Source organism: Phyllostomus discolor, chromosome 6, assembly GCF_004126475.2.
Source record: "Phyllostomus discolor isolate MPI-MPIP mPhyDis1 chromosome 6, mPhyDis1.pri.v3, whole genome shotgun sequence".
In the NCBI taxonomy this organism is placed as follows: Eukaryota; Metazoa; Chordata; class Mammalia; order Chiroptera; family Phyllostomidae; genus Phyllostomus; species Phyllostomus discolor.
Window position 1 is genome coordinate 43,884,049 of NC_040908.2, and position 14,186 is coordinate 43,898,234.

Genomic DNA, 14,186 nt, shown 5'->3' on the forward strand with positions numbered 1-14,186 from the left:
ACTCAGGGAATACCCACCTGACACCCACAGGCGAGCCACACAGGGACAGCATTTGGCAAGCTCACCACAGTCCCGTACAGGGCCTAACCAAGGCTAGCACTCTGTTCAGTGTTGATGGCTCACCGTCAACATGGGCCACATTTACCTGAGTCGAGTAAGTTACCACCATCTTTTTCCCGTCTCCGAAGGGTTCAACAACTCGAGGGCGGTGATTGTTGTGAATGTTTAACATAGCACCCCAAAGAGGGCTGGATCCAAAGGCAGATGGCACCTGCTTGCTGACAGATCCCAAACCACCAACTCGCTGTGTGACCAGGGTTCATCACTCAACCTCTCTGGATTGCAATTTAAGTATTGAAAAAGAGCTGAGCTGGTATTTTCCTGAGATCCTCTCTAATTCTACAATTTCATGGTCAAGCTGCAATCATCTGATGCTAGTGCGGAAGGACCATTTCCGTTGACCAGTGCTGCGATCCTGCAGAAGTAACAATATTAAAAACAAACCAAAAAACCTCATGTGGGTTACTGCCACACTGTAAGTTTGATCTACAAAGTTGGCTAATGTTGTTCTGAATTTCACAGCCCCCTTCACCATCTTCTGATAAACAGAATGGCAGCCTCTCTGGAACAGGTTTCTACATTAATGCCTCCGGCATTTCACTAAAACCAGAGACAAAAGTGCTGCCCAGATATGGCAGAGCCACAGCCCTTAGTGGCGCCCCTGACTCCAGCCTTGTCTGAACCTACTCTTTAGCTAGTTCAGATTCACCAGTATGTCACTTTATCATTTCTTTGCTTGAAAACCTTAAATAGCTCCATTCTACCTAAAGAACAAAAGTCCAAACGCCTACTTCATGAGCCTGGCACAGAATAGCCTCCCAAATTTAGCCTCAGCCAGCTGCACCAGCTCTTTCTCTGAGCTTCCCCAGCATAAACCCAGGGGTGGAGTTCCCTGTCTATGGAAGAACCTTGGCCACAAGATGCCTCCTCCCCAGCCTGCCTGACCTGCCCCTCTTCCCACAGTGAGGACCAAGGCCATCTTCAGACAAGTCTTTTGAAACTCCAGTCCCACCGTGTTGAAAGATATTGAACATTCCCTGGGCTCGTGTAGCAAGAGGCATTTTAATTTCTTCTTTGTTTCTATTTTTAAAAAGAATATTATACTAAAAATAAAAGTTTTTTTAACACGAGCTGTCCTTGCAATATTTGGACTAGAAAAGTTCTTCAATCTCTTTATTTCAGAGATGAGAAAACTGAGTCCAGAGAAGAAGCTCAACATCTTGCCTAAGGTCCCAACACTTACTCCTCCAGCGGTCTCTCCTTTCGTGAGAACATCCAACTTGACGCCAAGTCTCCAGTAGACCTGTCCTGACTCATTGCAGGTCCACTACATCCACCTCCAACTAAACTGGTCCTCCACCAGGGGTGTCCAACCTTTTGGCATCTCTGCCCCACACTGGAAGAAGAGTTGTCTTGGGCCACACATTAAATACATTGCAACACATCATCACAAAGAAATCTCATAATGTTTTAAGTAAACGTATGATTTTGTGTTGGGCTGCATTCACACCAAGTTGGATACCCCTGCTAGACCTTCCGCCCCCCCCCCCCCCCCCCGGCAGCTGGAGTGTGCCCTCTGCACAAGCCTCCCCTACAGAAGGACCACACTTCTCTCCTTCCATCCAGAATGAGGGCCACAGCAATGAGTCCCAACTTTCTAAGTACAGGTCTCAAAGGGAAGAAATTCAGGGACTAGCCCCTACGCCCCAGGGATTATAGTTGTGCTTTTTAATAACTGTGAGTTGAGAAAAATACAACAAATGTCCACAGTGAATTCAGTAGTATTTTAATGAGGTTGTATTTTATTATTCCATAAATACATCGAGAGTAACACATATATATGGGTGACTTTATGTATTTGGTTCACAAACAATACTTGGGGTGCTTATGGGTTCCCGACCATTTGTTTGGGAGCTGCTGAGTGGTGACATGAGTTCAAGACTTCAGAGGGCAGTCTCTAAATGCTGGGGAGGAGCTGTAAGTCTCCCATTACCTTCTTCTGAAGGAAAAACACTACAGGCTACCAAAGATACAATCGGAAAGGATGTCCGATCAACTCACTTTGGATTTCCCACTGCATCAGCCTCCATGTTGGAGACAGTACTATCACAGGCATTAGTATTTCCAGAATGTCTTTTTGGGGGAAACAAAGGATCTCTCACTTCAGTCTTCGGGGTCTATTCTCAGCTCTCCTCACAATGCTGACTGAAAAAAGCCCCACTCTGGATTCATATTCCAGTCTCTCCCCATCTCTCACCAGGAATTATCACTAAGAGGAAGCACTGACAAGTGATGGATGATTTGCATTTTAACCCTATTCAAATTTGGGTAAATGGTTTAATATGCATGCTAATATTCTATCATTATTCCAATTAAGGAAACTATTATGTTAAAGTGTTTAATCAGGAGAATTAGGAAGAACTCCAGACACCTAAAATTAACCTCTAATAGTCTTGACATTCATTTCATTTAAGTGCAATTTGCCAAGCTATAAGCAACTCCTGCTTAAGACTTCGCTTAGGCACGTGGGGATTCCTGATAAGACCCAAAAGCAATTCATTTCCTAACTAGATTGCTGTCTAAAAGAATAAACTAAAAGGACTGCAATTTAAATACAATCAAATCCCCAAGCAGCCACATTCCAGAAGACTTAAACATCATGATCCTGATCCCTAGGAACAACAATGCAATTCCCATCAGAAACAACACAACCACTTCCTCTTTCTCTGACCTTCTCTGTTTAATTACTTCCTGTGATTTCTTCTAGGGCTGAGCGTGCCTGCTTCCCAGGGCGCAGGCTTTCCACACAAGACTGATTTGTCTGGAGGGTACAGAGTGTCAGCTGACTGTCAGATCTCACAAAAGTGTTGGGACATCACATTTCTCTTGAAGTGATGGGACTTTTGGGCCTCCTAGCAGTCCCCAAGAACTTTTTTTGAGAGAAAGGGAAAGGAAAAAGGAAAGGAAAGGAAAAAGAAAAGATAGAAAAGAAAAAAGAAAAACTGGCACATTCCCATTTAAAATCAAGCTATACCTCAAAGCCGGAAGTCCTGCCAGGGATAGGGAAGGACTAGAGCTTGATGTTCTCTCTCAGGGTGTATTGTCCAATGAGTTTCCTCAACAGATTCCAAATGCCAGCTATGTGAACTCGCCTTTGAAGACCCAAACCTGGCAGCTGTGAGCTCACTACCATCACAACCACAGGTAGGCCCCTTGGTACTCAAAGTGTGCCCCATGGGCCAGCAGCAGCTGCAAGTTTGCTAAAAATGCAGAACCCCAGGCCTTACCAAAACACAGGCATCATTTTACAAGATCCCCAGGTGCTTCCCTATGCTCATTCAAGTTTGATCCTCCTCTCAAGACAGGAAGGCTGAAATGCAGGTCCAAAAGAATACTGTGCTTTGTGAGCCTTCTGCTCACACCCGCTTTTTCCACCAAAGGGGAAAGTGGTTAGATCTCTTTCCAAACAAGGAGTCTGTAGAGCTGCTCCTTCATGTCAGCACACAAGAGGCCCCCTCAGTGGGCACTGGTTCCCTGCTCCACAGAGCTGAACAGGAAGGCGAGGAAATGTCACCTCACAGTCGTGAGGCATTTACAGGATTCTGAGTTCTAATTTTACTCACTCAACAGTAATACAGATCAACCTCTACACAATTTTTAATGAGAAAACTGAGGTTCTGTGAAATTATGATACACAATGCTGTTCCACAGACATGGGATTTGAAGTCAAAGGATCTGGGTTAAAAATAACAAATCCTGCTCTGAGACCCCAGACAAGATACTTAACCTTAACCTCTACGAATCTCTTCCTTGCCTGTAGTTTGGGGATGCTCAGGTGTCAAACATATCCCCTCCATGTGTGAGTGTGAAATACTTGCCCGCACAACGTACACTCGCCATATATGTAACTTAAGTAATAACTTGTTAGGGGATTCTACCCCCCACCCTCACCTGGGAATTCCAATGGCTGCAGGTCTAGAAGGAACCCTGCAGAAAGGGGGGAAGGAAGGGAACACGACTCTGGCGGTCAGACAGTCAAGCATTAAGACGATGCTATACTCTTGTCCCTTTAAGGCATGTGAAAGCGCCCAGCACTCTAGAAAGTAAGCTCCCCGGAGCTTTGCAATTAAGAGTCCAAGTATGTTCTAACATCAAGTTCTTCAGTCTTAGAATCTACCACACTCCAAATGGACAGCTATAATCTGGTATCTTCTAATTTTCCTTAGCGTAAAAGTCATCTAAGAATGGATGGTCCAAGATGCAAAGCTGGTTTACAAACAGCAGGCTCCTGATCTGCAACCTGTGCACACACACAGATTAACAAGAAGGTGACCATTAGGCCTTCAGGGCCAGAAATAACACTGAACCAGGGTACAACCATTCTGGCAGAGCAGACTTGTTTTAGAATTTTGAGCCTGAGAGAAGCCACAGATTTGATTTAACCTATTAAGCAAAGAAGAGAGATTTTATTACTATATTAAGACAATATTCACACTTACGTGTCTTTAAAAGGCCTGGAAAAATGAGTAAAATTATTGAGATGTTGATTAAATTAAACCTCTGGTCCAGCATCCACTTTATTCCTTGGCTGGAAATATAAAATGCAAATACCAACATAGCATGCAAGTAGACAAAACAAGTCATAAGCTACCTTATGTCTAAGAGAACCCAGGGCCCCACCCACTCCTCCCAAGACTACTGACTCTTATTTTAGAAATACTTTGAACATCATTGGTAATACGGTTTCTAGACCACAGACAGGGATGGCAAGAGCACCAAGGAGCTACTATAGGTAAGAACACTGACAGTGAGAAATGAGACAAACTAACTAAAAGACATAAAAATCTCAAAGAACACAGACAACTAGGATCACTGAGTCAAGGGGCCAAGCTGGGCATTACTGATTATTATGGCACAAAAACTGGGCTGCTATTCTAGAGAAGCTTACCCAGACACAACTGGAAATCGAATGAAAAGCAGAACATGACTTCTAGGCTCTAATTCTCCCACAAACCTCCTTCAATTCTCTAGGCATGCAGTGAGAGCCCCGTTTCTTGCCTCAAAAAGTCACTATGAGGCTAACACAGTCCATGGTTATACTCTGCCTTGTAAATTCTGAAAATAAGCAACACCTTGCTACATGACATGAGGCCTGCCAGAGGTGGGTGAATGCCACCGATTTCTGAATTTGTCAGCTGCTGTGCTGACATGCTTTATTTCCACCTCCATTTCCTAATATCTCATGAAGTAGGAAGCAGAATGAACTTTGATTACATTAACCCTGGACTCATGGCATAGGGCGCTTTCCAGGGCCCCTGAGTGTGTGGAGAGCAGGGGCAGGGTGTCACCCCAAAGCCCATGCTTCCTCCACTGCCACTCTGGCAGCTAATTGCAATTTCGAAAAGCAACCTCAAAGTCTTTTCAGGTGTAAAGTACAACATGAATGACTTTAAATTTTTATAAGGCAAAATGATTTTTTAATTAATGACTATGGACTTTAACCAATCAGTAAACATTTGCAGAAAACCTACTATGGGCCCAGCAAGCCTAAACGGATTAATAAATCCGTTTGGTATTGTTCCCATACCAAGAAGGGCAATAGGTCAAGCTTCCTTGCAGTTCTCAGAGTGGGATGCAAATACAAACAAAGCTTATCTGAAAAATCAATGCTGGAGGCGAGAGCCAAAGCAAGGCAAGGAGAAAAAGAAATAAGAGAAATAAATAATGAAAATGAAAAGGCAATGATGTCATTGCTAGATAAACTTGGAAAGACAATTTAAGAACTTCACCTGCTAATTAAGTTTTAAGCATTTATAAATGGACTACAGGGAATAAATATATCTAAGAATGAAAAGAACCAGGTTTGAAAAATCATTATTCCAGTACACAGAGGAGCTGAAGCCAGACATTTTAGAGGCTGCCCATATCTGAGCTCTTCAATCCCAAGTGCCAAGTGCTCAAGTCAAAATCCAGGACTCTGCCTCTATGCTCTAAGTGCAAGTACACAGAAACTTTGTTCTTAAGTCTTCAACTACCCTTTGAGAGTAGCATACATGGCATACACAGAATCTGCTATTCTGTGTGCAATGTGCCACGTGTGAACATATTATTGACAAAGATTACCTGAAAAATGAGTAGTTCTAAAACAGTTGTTCTTAACTCTCATACCAGTTACTATCAAGGACTTTATTAAGATCCCCACCAGACTTCCTTTCCATCACATGGGACATGTCAAGCTGTGGTTAACAACCCTTCAGGCCTACCCTGGGCAAGCACAAGAAAATGCACGGTGCCCCACACAGCACTGTGCATAGCCCTGCAAAATATGCCTTCTACTCCAGAGACTAACAGCCCTAGAAAATGCCTAACAAAGCAGCAATGTTCTAGCCTTAAATATTGATTAAAAAGAAATATTTACAAGAATAGTCATTTCCCTGGCTGGTGTGGCTCATGGATTGAGTGCAGGTCTATGAACCAAAAAGTCACCGGTTCAATTCCCAGTCAGGGCACATGCCCGTTTTGTGGGCCAGGTCCCTGGATAGTGGCGTGCAACAGGCAAATGATTGATTTTCTTTTTCTCTCGCACACTGATGTTTTTCTCCCTCTCTTCCTCCCTTCCCCGCTCTCTAAAAGGTAAAATACAATTGTTATTTTAGGGTTTTATTTATTTATTTTAGAGAGGGGAAGGGAGGGGGAAAGAGGAGGGAAACATCAATGTGTGGCTGCCTCTGATGCACCCCTTGTCCGGGACCTGGCTTGCACCCAGGCATGTGCCCTGACTGGGAATCGAACCAGCAACTCTGGTTCACAGGCCGGCACTCAACCCACTGAGTCATACCAGTGAGGGCTAAATAAAATAAAATTTAAAAAAATAGTCATCAGGTTTATCAATATGACTAGGTCCTTAAAAGTCAGCCCAATTTACTTAAAGGAAAATAAGCCAAAACAAACAACCATACACACCAAAACTTCCTGCTCTGCCTTTATTTTCATCTTGTTCAATTTGGGAGGATTTTGCTGTTAGATTGTGCATTTGTATTCCTTCAGTCCAGTAACATAGGAACTATACCAATACGGGAGTTCATCAGCACAGCTGTCTCCCACTTCAAGTGTTAAGACTCCATCAGAACCCTGCAGCTACTGCCAATTGTTAATACTGTGATTTCTTCAGATATTCTCCTGCAGAGGCAGAAACACAGGCCCTGGACTATTGTGCTCTACTTCCCAGTTCTATTGGTACTATTCCTAGTTCCTATTCCAAATTGATTGGAATCAAAACGGTTTTGAGTTGTCAGTCACATTTCACCACGACCGGAAAGTTCTGTATCCAGTTTCCACAAACCACTCCAAGGGCTCATGGGAGTTTCTCAGAAGGAGATTTCTATACACCCCTAGTTAACCAAATAAAATGGTAATTATTGCATTAGTCAACAGGGATGAAACAGCATTTTTAAATGATTAAATCAATCTTTAATCAATAGACTTATTCAGAGACCACAACGTGCCTGATGGCATTGGGCTAACAGCCAGAAAACTAGGCAGTTGAGAGGTAACTCGGAATCCAAAAAGTCACATTCTGGGGCAGACTTTCGCTGGGTATAAGCCCTAATCTAAATTGTGGTAACTGCCACACAGTGTGGGGAAAAATAGTCCTCGATTCTGACTTTGAAAACAGGGGTGAGGAAAGTCTAAGAGGACCTCATAAAAGGAAGGGCTCCAAGCTGGTTTGAGGGAGTGAGAATTTCACTTGTTGAACAAGGGAAGGAAGGAAGAGAATTCCCAAATAAAGAACATGAGTAAGCAGGTTAAAGCAGAATAGTTTTGGTATGTGTTCTGATTCACTTTTTATACATTTTATTAGTTAAAGGCACTGGAAAGCAGAGGGGACCAACTAGAGCTAGAAAGGAGGCTGCATTTGCTAATATCCCTATAGAAACAAACTCAGCAGGTGGAGATTAGTCCAGGCCCACCAACTACCAAGACCAGGGGCCCTGTGATCGCAACTTAACTTTGGACAATGACTTTCTGCAATGACAAAGACCACACCGGCAACTTCCTGGCTTACAAGTTTGCTAAACTCTTTCTAATTTTTTGTCTCACTTTCGATATTTTCTGATAAATGAACCAAGATTCCAATTATGCAAAGTCAACTCTGTGTTTTTAATATTTAAGGATCTTACTAGTGTACAGCAGAAACACATCCTGTTTTTGAGGCTAGGAGGGCAAGGAAAACAGATCAATGTTTGTTGTATCAAGTCTAATTTCCACAGCTGTTATCTCAATGAATGTAAAGAATTCACACTTCTATTACCTTAAGGTACATCACAGAATTCTCAAACCCAAGTTTATTTAAATCTATTTTAATCCAGTATGTGCCTCATTGCATTTTCCGGCAAGATAAGGGAAATGGAAGAAATTATGGTAATGACCGATTGTCACCAGCGCAGAACGGGTAGAAACAGTGTGAGCTCTGAAGTCAGAGTGACCAAGGTTGGCCACCCTTTCCCCTTCTGAGACAGTACCACACAGCAGTTAAAACGTAGCTGTTCCTCAGCCAGGCTGCTGGGGTGCTACAATCCCAGCTCCTTCAGTTACTAAAGATATGACCTTGGGCAGATTACTTAATGAGCCTGTGCCTCAGTTTCCCCATATGTAACTATAATAATAATACCACCTATCTCACAGGATTGTCGAGAAGACTAAATCAAAGTAAAGTGCTAAAAAAAATGTTTGCTGCCTTAGGCAAGTAACTTTACACCTCCTTTCCAGGGTTATCCAAAAATTAACAAGCCAACTTTTTAAAAAACCTATCTCTTTGCTCCCTAAAGAGCCACACTAGACCCTCATTTTATGCTTGATGTTGGATTGTAAGCTTTATATAAACAATCTCATTGAATTCTCACAGCAACTCCATAAAATCACTAATATTTATTCCCATTTTATTTACACTCAGGTAAAACCTAGGTGAGATACACGACTAACCTGCCTTAGATCAGAATGTGAGCAAATGGATAAGCCTTGAGCTTTAAATATATTTCACATGGCATTTAATTCAGGATCTTTGATTGGATCCTGAGTGAAAAAGACATTTATAAAAGAAATTTTTCAATTGAGACTGAGTGTTAAAGACATTAGGGAATTATTCTTAACTTTGCTAAGTGTGATGATGGTATTGTGGTTTCACCAAAGAATATTCTCACCTTTCAGGAAGTAAGCTTAAGTATTTAGATATAATTCTGATGTCTAATTTTGAAATGGCTCCCCCCCCCAAAAAATCAAACTTGTTTTAATGAGAAATCTTTCAACATTAGGAATATGCTGCAGGCAAAGCTGCAAATCTATTCTCTCAGCAAGATGTGTGTTACACAGAAGAGTTCATGAGGGGAACAAAACAAAAAGCTGAATGAAAACCTGATGTCTCTGGGGTTATAGCTCACTTGAGGATTTCTTCTTCTTCTTCTTTTTTTTTTTTTTTGCTGTGAATTTCCAAACCATTCATAGCAATGATCAAATGCTTTAAAGATACAGTTGATTTTTAAAAATTGTTCTAATCCTATATACAAAGACCACTTTCAATAGTTTGTTGATGCTCTTTACTTTTTAAATTACAAAAAAAAATTGTAAAACTATAAATTTTAACATGCATTTCTAACTGGAGTGGAATCAGTCAATGTATTTTCTATACAACAGCTATTTTTTAGAACCATCAGTGAAAAAAGCAGACAAACTTTCCTGACTAACTATACGCTTATTAGAGAGGATTTTAAATTGATGTGAAAAAGAACATTAGAAGGCAAAACACTTATTTTTTTAAATCAAGCATAATTTTACAAGTGCTGAGATTCTGATTTATTGTATTTTGATGTGATGTAACTCCCCCAGGTCTCCATTTAATACAACCATTTCTAAGTACTGCACACCTTGCCGACTTCCAAAAGGTATCTGAGGGACCTCAAATCTGGAATCATTAGAAGAGAAGATTTAGAAGATCAAAATTCATAAAGAGAAGCAAATCTAGCCAAACCCTAGTCTAATAAGGCTACCCTAATCCAGCAATAATATTGGCCCTGAGCTTCCAGACAGCAGTAGCAAAGAAAGGGCAATCACAGCAAGCTCTGTAACTCAGACAGAAACCTGCTTCCTGGCACCAACATTTGAAAGAAAATTTTCAAATGGGTCATTATAGAAGGATGTTGAACAATAACTGGACAGTGTCCACAAATGCCAGTTTACAGTCCATGCAACCCACTTTCTTACCAGGCGTTTTATGTCTCATGCCAAGGTCATTATATTAAAAGCAATCCTGAGAAGGCTGTTTCTGCAGTGGGCTACAGTGCTACAGCCTTCTGATTCTCTCACTGAAACCAGAACGTGTCCTCAAATACCCACGGTCTCAAATGAGTTTCTAACAGCAGTGGGGGCAGCTGGTTCCATGTTGAACTGCTCTAAAAGCCTGGAATAGAGATACTTATTTCTTGCTGGTGATCCCACACAAGTCCTTTTGATTTGGATACCAGATAACCTACAGCCATGAAAAGAGACAGGCCAGGCCAATATTCACAAGGGTTGGAGCCAACACAGGGTGGTCGAACCAATCAATCTTCGGGGCTCTGAAGCCCAGAGCATGGCAAGCGTCCCTTCCTGGTTCTACTGTTATTTGTGTGTGCAGGGACAGAGGACCCATAGAAATACCTGTTACTAATCAAGTCCTGAAGGAGGCAAGGCCCGGCAGCATATACCACCCCCATATTTCAACGCTAGAAATACAACTTTTTTCATTTTCCCATTTCAAGATAGTCTACAAAAGCCAAGAAAAATGTCTAAGAAAGAAGGGCCAGCAGCTGTGGTGTGGGATAGTCACAACATGCACACCAGGCAGATCCTCTCCAGCTACTGGTGTGTGTCCGGCAGACTAGGGGTTACAGCAATCAAAGCTCCCTGGGGACCCACAGGAAGGAAATTCCCTTTCCCAAAGACCAGCTCTCCCAACACCCCCCTCCCACCCAGCCTGGCAACAGCAGACGCCAAAGGATAAAGGGCATTAAAAAAAGAAGTGAGTAGACTCTTAGAGCACAGCATTCTGTCACCTGCTGCAAGAAAAGCCCTCTCGGTGGCCCAAGCCCTGAGTCACTTCCCCTCTCTGCTCTGAGTCTCAATGCTCTCCGAGGCAAAAGACTCGGAAGCCTTCTACCCGCAGGCCCCACGCTCCCGCAGACACCCCGGGGGTCTCCCTCCAGGGCAAGTCCCAGCGGCTGCGGACAGGGTCTTTGCGCCCAACCCAGCGCCAGCGCTACCTTAGCTAATGGCAGGCAGCGCTGAATGAAAAGAGCCGAGGCAGGCTCCGGATTTATGAATGTGCAGGGGAGGAGGGGAAGGCTATCATGTGACAATAAAGGAGAGCGTCTTATTCACAAAAAAAAAAAAAAAAAAATGTGGCTGGTGGCAAGCACAGCCGCTGAGAAGCGGTGGCCGCTGTGTGGAGACCGCTCGGACCCGAGGGCGATGACCTCAGGCGCCGGGCCCAGCGGCCTAGCTTCCGCTGCACCCGCGATTGGAACGGCCTCCGGAGGGGGTGGGGAAAAACCAAACCCGACACCGCTACCGCGAGGCTGCAGGGAGCTGCTCCTTAGTCCAGGGATGAAGAATCGCATGGGTCCCAATGTGGGCAGTGGGTCTGGCCGGACAGCCCTTAGGGCGGAGCACCCCGAGCATTGTTACACTCGGGCCCGCACTCCTGTACACATACGCGCGCGCGCGCACCCCTAGCGCACTGCCCCGCACGCCTGTACACACGCGCGTGCACACACACACACAAGCCAGCCACACTGCCCCGCACGATCTCCACCCCCCGCTGCGCACGCCTTGGATCCGCCCCCCGAGCTACCCAGACCCTGCGGGGCAGCAGTCTCCGGCCCACAAGCGCGTGCACACGCACTGGCACGCGCCGCGGGACCCCGAGGGCGGCTACAGCATGTTGGCCCGCGCGGGGACCCCGACGCACGCAGACCCCCGCAGACCTCGCGCCTGGTGCTCCCCTTGCTCAAGGCCGTGTTTTTTATGAATGAAAATGTGGTATGCAAATGAGAGCGATTCAAGAAAACGAAATGGCGGAGCTTGGGCCGGAGAGGGCTCCAGACCCGACCGCAGGGCGAGCGGCCAGGCGGGAAGTCACAAAGTCATCATGTAAAAACCCACCGACCCCAGGAAATCAGAAGCGGGCGTGACAGGTCTTCTGCTCAGGGTGCCGAGGATTTCGGGGTGGTGGTGGATATCTGAACTCTCCGGAGAGGGAGCGGGGACCTCCCCGAGGTCACCAGTGCGCCCTTGGCCCCCGCAGCAGCCACCAGCCCGCCGACCCCAGGCGCACCTCCGCCGGCCTGCAGCAGATTTTGCCCCCTCCTCACTCCAACAACGGAGGAAATTTCGCGTCCCAAACCCCACAGGCCAGCGAGCCTCTGCACCCTACGCCAAGTTCACCCAAGAAGCGTCCCCGCCGGCGTCCTCAGTTCCGACCCCCATGCTGCCCCCGCGGGGCACATGCGTCCCACCCCTCGGCCAAACTTACTCGTCCGGGTGTGTTTCTTCGGTCATTTTCCTGTTCACCTAGATGCCTGTCCCGCGGCGGGCAGCTTTGCTCCCTTCATCTTCCTGTCCGCTCACCCCCCTTCTTCACATCTCCGGAGATCGCCTGATTTGGTTGGGGAAGGGGGCGCCGCACAAGGCAGAAGGGAAAGGGGAAGCAGGACAACCGAGGCGCGGAGTGGTTTGGGGGAAGGGGTGCAAAGGCAAGCTTCAGGGGTTAAGAAGCGCCGCAGCGCCGAGGGGCTAAGCGGGCGGGGGCTCCGGGGGCTCGGGAGCAGGCGGAGGCGGAGAGGTTTGGACAGGGGACGGCAGTGAGGGAGACGAGGAGAAAAACAAGCGCGCCGTGGAGCGGCAGGGACTGCTAAGAGAAGAGGGCCGGTCGCGGGTTGGGGCTTGGTCCGGGGTCGCCCCCGGGGGCCGGGCCAATCACGGCTTCGGGGAGCGGTCGGAGGCCGGGGGAGGTGCGCCTAGGAGGCGGTGCAGGGCGCCCCGTCCGAGCCCCATCTCTTGACTCTACCGATTTACTCCATATTGGATTCTCACCGCCGCCAACAGGAGGAGGAAGTAGGGCGGAAGCGATGACGTCTTCCCAGCGGCCAGAGGTGGTGGAGTGCAAAAAGCTTCCTACTTGCGACCAAAAAAAAAAAAAAGAGAGAGGGAGAGGAGGGAGAGAAAAAAAAAAAACTTTGTCGCGTCTACTGAGCATGCCCGGCTTCCTATCCGCCCCCTTCTCCCTCCTAGCTTCCACTCCCGGGGGAGCGGCGGAGCGGAGTTGTTTGCGCCGCGTCTGTGTAGCTCCGGATCCTCCCTCGTCAGAGCTCCGGGTTTTAAGATGCCGGAGCGAAGGGAGGAGGCGGGAGTGGGGGACTCGCACACATCTGGCTCCCGTTTAGTTCCCTCTCTCCTACCAAACCCCTGGATTAAAAATCTGGGGGGGTGGTAGGAGGAAGGAGAGTGGAGATGCAGAACTCTGATTAGGGCCGAAGGGGGATTCGGACTCGGAGGACCAACTACCCCCACACCGTGGGGTGGGAGGGTGAGGGCGGCACAGGTGCCTTGCCAAGGTCCTGAATGGCAGAAGCTTTTCAGTTTCACGTGAATCTTAGGATCTTTTTTTTTTTTTGTCTTGGTAGGGGACGAGTATTTTTAAGGAATCATTTGTACATAAAGAGAATAAAAGGTTAAGTCCAACGCAGCCCAGAAACGTTTGCATTTCAGTAAAAATGATAGGCTTTCTCGGGTTAAAAGGTAAGCCCAAATATATTTTTAAAAATAATTCAGTAAATCTCTCTCGTGTAGGCGGAGAATGGCCCAGTTCCCAGCCCTTGCAGACCATAGTTACTCGGGTAGAGATTGCCAACCCAGTAAGCTTTGTCACAGAGAAATGGGGAGATGGAGAGCTGTGCGAGTCCCCCTCTCCCTACCCTCTGTCTTTAAATTATTTTTCCTGCCTTGGCCTGGGACCATGGCCTAGGTGGGCCCAAAATCTCCAAGCAACACTGAGCGATGGGCAGGGCTTGCTTCCTGGGTATGCTTCCTGCACA

General features: G+C 46.1%; 1 protein-coding gene across 1 annotated transcript in view; it reads right to left on the reverse strand.

Moving 5' to 3' along the window:
* The window catches only part of SPRED2 (sprouty related EVH1 domain containing 2), a 109,245-nt gene extending 95,772 nt beyond the window's left edge, over positions 1–13,473 (reverse strand). Inside the window, exon 1 of the mRNA XM_028515267.2 lies at positions 12,626–13,473. Within this exon, the coding sequence (XP_028371068.1) occupies positions 12,626–12,651 (26 nt within the window). The 5' untranslated portion in view covers positions 12,652–13,473. The remainder of the gene's footprint in view (positions 1–12,625) is intronic.
* Between the last annotated feature and the right edge of the window lie 713 nt (positions 13,474–14,186).